This window comes from Austrofundulus limnaeus, unplaced genomic scaffold, assembly GCF_001266775.1.
Source record: "Austrofundulus limnaeus strain Quisiro unplaced genomic scaffold, Austrofundulus_limnaeus-1.0 Scaffold83, whole genome shotgun sequence".
Taxonomy (NCBI): Eukaryota; Metazoa; Chordata; class Actinopteri; order Cyprinodontiformes; family Rivulidae; genus Austrofundulus; species Austrofundulus limnaeus.
In genome coordinates this window covers 912,965-919,181 of record NW_013952485.1, presented here as the reverse complement: position 1 = coordinate 919,181, position 6,217 = coordinate 912,965, and the positions used below count along the sequence as shown (strand labels likewise).

General features: G+C 42.2%; 2 protein-coding genes across 2 annotated transcripts in view; one reads left to right on the top strand and one right to left on the bottom strand.

The window, feature by feature from the left end:
- The window catches only part of tmtops2b (teleost multiple tissue opsin 2b), a 62,305-nt gene extending 60,359 nt beyond the window's left edge, over positions 1-1,946 (top strand). The window contains exon 4 of the mRNA XM_014011652.1: positions 1,459-1,946. Coding sequence (XP_013867106.1) covers positions 1,459-1,512 — 54 coding nt within the window. The 3' untranslated portion in view covers positions 1,513-1,946. The remainder of the gene's footprint in view (positions 1-1,458) is intronic.
- Positions 1-5,611, bottom strand: part of st6gal2a (ST6 beta-galactosamide alpha-2,6-sialyltranferase 2a) — a gene marked incomplete at its 5' end in the record, with an annotated part of 40,351 nt that extends 34,740 nt beyond the window's left edge. The window contains 2 exon segments of the mRNA XM_014011650.1: positions 4,388-5,458; positions 5,554-5,611. Of these exon segments, the coding sequence (XP_013867104.1) occupies positions 4,388-5,372 (985 nt within the window).
- Positions 5,612-6,217: the final 606 nt, after the last annotated feature.

Here is a 6,217-nt window from a genome sequence, read left to right as displayed (position 1 = left end):
CTGAAAATACATTTCCTCAATTAATCTGAAAAGAGCTTCACTGAGTGAGAACTACTGTTGAGAGCTCAGCAGACAGTTAGGTTTCACTTTCACTTTGACCCGAGAGCCTGCAGGAGTCATGGGCGGGGTGTGTGGGGAGGGGGGCAGGGAGTGCGCTCTGCCATGAGGAAGTTCGGCTTAAAGACACGTCCCAGGGGTATTTCTGGTACCAAAAGGCGTTTCTGGTCCCCACCTGTCGTTTTGCTCCTCAGCATGGCTTCCTAAAAACGCTGGATTTCTCAAACATGCATGAATGAGTCAAAGCAAGGCTTTGGGCATGTTTTTTATGAGAGTATAACATTATAACATGATATAAAACTCTAAAAAGTTGATTTTACATGATATTGCCTCTTTAAATTATTCCTTTTCACATTTACTTCATGTTTCAATCGTAGTTTATATAAAGTGGAACTGCATTTCTTTGGTCTGAATTCCTCCTTAATGTAGCTCCACAAGCCCCTCTTTCACCAGTGTTCTGAGGAGCATCTGAGAAGAACTCATTTGGCCATTTTTGTTGTTATTATCCAGCGGTGCAGAAACTTTTTATTTACAAACTGATTAAAAGTAGTGCTGGGCATAGATTTAAAATTTTAATCACGATTAATCTCAAGATATTTTTGCAGTTTCTGCCCTGGCTGCAGTGCGACCGAGTTCACGAGAGTGGCTGCGAATTGCCATGCAACGGCTCAACAACAAAACTCTCATTGGTTGAGACGCGCGACAAAGTGCCATTTAAATCCAATAGTGACCAAGATCCTCCCCGCCATAACCACTGGGCTTGTGTGTGTCTGTTAGCTGCCCAGTGAAGAGAGATCTGACGGAGAAATATAAAGAAATACATAACTGCTAAATCACGCTTTTGAAAAGTACCCGTTAAGCGTCGGCTGCGTTAACTTGATTATGTGATAATGTGCCCATGCAGCACTAATTAAAAGATGTCAACAGCAGAAGACTTGTCCATCCAGCCTTACATGTTGGAGACCCAGAGCGAGAGGAGAATGAAGACAACGAACCTGCAGAACTACAGATTCGCAAAATTGGTTCTGCAGCAAATACATGGACATTAATGCTCAAAATGCATAATAGAGTATAAAGAGAACTGAACGAACTGGAAAATATGACCCAAATAGAATATTAAGATATACACAGCACTGGGTGAGACTAAATTCAACTTTTCTGAACTCTTAGGAACACCAAGTACACAACAAAATGCATTTAAGGACTAAAAAAGAGGATTTTGCATGGGTCCCTTTTAAGACAACAATCTCCTTTGGTCCTGGACCCACTTGGACAATTTGGTAAATCATCAATTCTGTCAGAAAATAAATTCACTTTCTGCAAGTTATKTAAAGAGCCATGTTACGGTCACTGACATCTAGGGAATCTCTTTATGAGAGAGCTTTCTCCTCTGTGTTTCAGGTCTACCTGGCTGCCACAGGTGATATGTGTTGCTGCTCGTTTACCACTCCATAAAGAACTTCATCTCAGAGATGTCAAGCCCCTTTTTGTCTGGACCTTGATCTGCAGTGATCTTGTCTGTGTGGTGAAGTTGAATTTATAACATAATGTGAACAATTACTGTGTGAGCCATTAAGTGTATATACTAAAAGTGTATGTGTTTTTGTCTTCACAGGGGAAGCTGGTAGGGGTTCTCTGCCATTTTTGTTCCAGACCTTTTCTCCTGTTTTGTGGACAGCCAGGGAGCTCAGCCCTTGTACTTTTTTTATTTACATTTAGATAGTGACATTTTATTTTATATAAAGAAGGGGCTGTTTTGTTTGTTATTTTGGCCTTGGAGGCCCTGAAGCTTAAAGCTTCCCTGTGTTTGTTTATTTTATTTTATTTTATTTTTTGTAAAATAAACTCAGTTTCTACTGACATCAACTTAAGTGGTTAATTGTTTGATTTTATGTTACAATAATTGCCATAAATTTCTAAGGTTGTAACAAGCCATCTACAAAGATCATCCTTGCTCAGAACTTTTCCACAGACCCTCACTCCAAAAGATCTGGGGTCTCATTTATAAAGGATTGCGAGGAAACCATAATAAAAGTGAACGTATGGCCAAAAGGCGGAAATGGCGTACGCAAAAAAAATTCAGATTTATAAAACTGTGCGTACACATGTTTTTGCGCACCTTTCATTTATAAACCACAGCCACACGTCAGAGTTTGCACACGAGGTCCCGCCTCAGGTTCTACCCTCTACACGCCCACACTCAACCATAAACAGTCAATGTAAAGTACCTCATGAATGTTAAGATGTATTTAAATCAGTCAGCTGATCAAGGCCAACAAAAGTGATTGGTTCAGACACGCTCTGTGTCTGGAAGTTGACAGGTGCTGACTGACGRCTGCTCACGTGAACAGAATGTCTGTAACTCACACAGATTTTCCCTCATTTTGCTTTAGAGTAATCTAACGATTTTTACAAAAAAACTCAGCTTCAAATTAATTTTCCCTCAGAGCCTGCAGGACGATATAAACAAAAAAAATTAAATTAAATAAGTCAGATAAAATTAGAAATAAGTCCACCGCTCTTCTCCTCATCTTCTCCCCCTCCTGCCTGCTCTGTTATCTGCGGCAGACAGCCCCTTGCGCGCGCACACATACACACACACACACACACACACACACACACACACGCACCCCCTTCCCGCGTAACAAATACAGACTTTAAACGTGAAGTTTTATAACATCCACACTGGCGAGGTGGATGCACCCTGCGCGTGTATCCAAAGCGTGACTTTTGCTGTCCTGCTGTTCTTATTGGGGAGGGGTCTGTGGGTCAGGGAGGGGTCTGTGGGTCAGGGTCGTCTGAGGAGGAAGCAGATGAATGGAGTTGCGCACGGGAACTTTTATTTAATACTTAAGTTTTTTTATTTCAAAGGTCCTCATGGCTCAGCAGCAGAAGCATAAATACTGTTAAGAAAGCTGATGATAAAGTTGAATAAAAATCTAAGTCTGATTATGAAGTGAAATTAAATCTCTGACAGTGATCATTACACAGTGTGGCTCTAATTCCTCACTTCACCATCTGTGTCGCAGTTTCCCGTCTCCAAAATGAGCATACGCATGGGTCAGAGGTGTGAGGCACCGCACATTTTCACGTCAAGTTTGGATTTTATAAATCACAACCTTGGCGTAAAAAGTGGCGTACGCTAGTTTCTGGGCTCAAATTGTGCGTACGCCAGTTTTATAAATCCGACCCCTGAATTGTTGCTTTAAAGTACGGGCCAAAAACTTAGTATATCTTGGTATAGATTTACTGAGGTCCTTAGAAAAATGTCAACAAACTGATAGAATGGAGAGTAAATTCTGTAAAGTGGAAAGCTGAAAATATAATGGTTTGAGGTTGGACTACAGCCAGTGGGGTTGGAGTCAGGCAGAAAATGTAATAAAAAGAACTTCAGCAGCATTAGGAAACGGGCCTTCCTAAAAACCATGATATCCACAATATGTATGTTTATAGTCATGATCATGTTGAATGATCAAAAGATGTTCTTAAAGATGACCTTCAAGAAATCAAAAAGACTCCTCTTGAAGACTAAAGCCCATATAAGAAACCCTGTTTATAGAAGTCTCAATTGTAGGAAAAAAAAGATCTTAACAAATGTTGGCATTAAAGCTGGTTAGATTTGCACAAACTCAAGTCTGTCTTTTCTGCATTTCCATTTTGTTTGCATACATTTGAAAAAATCCCTACATTTCTTGCCCAATTTCCATACCAATCACAAAGAAATTAGGTTTCACTCAAACTTTTGCAACGATACTGCGGCTGCATCAACAAAACAGAATTAAAGATTAATCCACTCATTTSCTTAAAACCTTCGGCACGTGCTGTTTTCTTTTAACCAAATTTCATTTGAGGTGCTTCCTGGGTGTTTCTGACAGATGGAAAGTCACAAAAAATTATAAAAAATTAAATGACGAGACAAAGGAGAACCAGAAAAATTCTGATTTCACGTTTGATAATCTTTCCTGTATAATTTGGACACAATGAGGTATTTTTGCTCAAAACATTTAGAAAAATATAGATTTTTTTTGCAGGTTTTTTGACTGTGTGTGATCTTAAAATGTCATGTTGATGAGCTGATTTTTCTTCCAACTTGCTTTATCGTCAGACAACACATGGAACCAATCAGAGTAGGCTAGTTTTACCAGGTGTCCTGACACAGTATATGTCAGCAGAGTGTGAGAAACGAACAAATTTAAAAGGTTTTCTGAAAGTCTGAACTCCAATGTGTCCAGATCATACAGAGCACAGCATCAGGCAACATTTGATAGCTGTAGAATTTAGCAGYGTAGTTCACAAAAAGTGAAAATCAATGTTTGTTTTCATCACTTACCGATTTCTTTCCCCAGTCGTGAGCGCAGCATGGCACCAGCAGATGTGACCACGGCGCAGGTCTTCAGGCTGCTCTTCTCCTGACGCCTGCTCAGCCTCTCCAGGGGAAGAGGCGGCACAAAGTCAACCCAGCCGAGAGAGGAAAAGGGCTCCTCCGACCCATCCAGAGTTCTCAGTTGTGCCTGGGCTTTCATTTGGCACAGCATATCCTTGGCACTCTGGCTGGTTTTGCGATGTCCCTTGTAAGAAACACTGTGTTTGTTGGCACTCATGTACTCCTTCATGGCTTGCTGCAGTCGAGGACTCAGCATGTTGGCGGACACGCGGCCTCTCCACAGCCGATGCACCACCGAGTCAAACTTGGAGAAATGATATTCATCCAGATTGGCGGAGTCACCGCCCGCCCTCTTGGCCCTTGGAGCCCTCCTTCTGATTCCGAGCTCCTCGTTTTCATTCCCATCGTCCTCCTCATCACCGTCGTGGTAAGGAGTTGTATCATCGTGGTTTGGATACTCTGTGATCAGTGATGTTCTCTCACGACTCTGGACTGCAGGATCTGAGTGAAAGCCCTGGTTCTCTACATTTTCTGTACCGAAGGAAGACCAGGCAGCTAGGCTCTGTGGGTCCAAATAGTCCCGGTGGTTTACTTCCTGGCTACCGTAAGTAGCATAGGGAGCCTCGTTCGGGCTTTGACTGACCTCCACACTGGTCTCTGGGGTTGAGGAGCTGCTTAAAGAGCCAAAACCTGGCGTTTCTCTGATATACATTGTAGGTCTTGATCCCAAAACGGAGTGCTGCAGATTGGAGGCTTGTATGGAGGTTAGCCGGCGGGTGTCAGGGTGCTGAGACAGCAAAGAGCCGCTGGAGGTCAGAGGCTCATTGGCACGAGTATCCAAGAAGTAAGAGAGGAGGACGAAAAAAACGAGAACCCAGGCCAGCATGGCCACCAGCGCCAGCTTCCACCACTGCCTCATGCTGGACTTCATTACCAGCCAACTCTCAGACTGAGCCAGCCCACCGGCTGCAAAGCGCCACCGCCAGGACTGAGTCCAGAGGTCAGCTGGGTGGGGGGCTGTAAAACAAAGCTCAAAGTTACCACTCAAGGCAGTAAAAAGGAAAAGAAAACAATAAGCTTGGACAACCGCAGCAAAAGTTCAAAACGCTCACCTGAACTGAAGCTTTTATTTCTTCCTGACCATGTGTCTGCCAGGACACAAACAGGAGCCTGAGAGGAGGATTGGAAAGAGTTAGTGGAGYGAGGAAAACACATGCAGGCGTAGGGGTTTGTGTACATGAAAACACACATCACAGGGAAACATCGCATGTATAAACAAAACAAGACATTTTCAGCACAAATAGCTTAAACAAAAGTTTCTGTGGTTCCCTTCATGACGTAGTAGGCTCTGATCAAATCATTAAAACCTTTGTTTAAAATAAATGTTGCATCAGACAAAGTTGTGATTTAAAGACTTTGTTTCAGCTAGTAAAACCAGATAAAGCTAATTTAATCAGTCTGTTACATAGTAGAGTTGGGAAACCACAGATTTTTGTCAAATTTAACATTAAACACACTTCCTGAATGTTTATCAAAGTAACCTTTACAGCATTTACCCTTCTTAAAATCAGCAGMTGGGCAGTGTGTACTTAAAAAAGCTGGATGTTAACACAGCCAGAATATAGAGGCGTTTCTCTGACCTCTCTGCTCCTCAGATCCTAATCAAACACTGGGATAAGCCAGAAAAAGCTCATTTTATGGAGAATCTGCCCTTCAGCCTAAAAGATTAAAAATACCCCTAATGTTCAAACAGACTTATGTTCCTGTAAGTCTGAG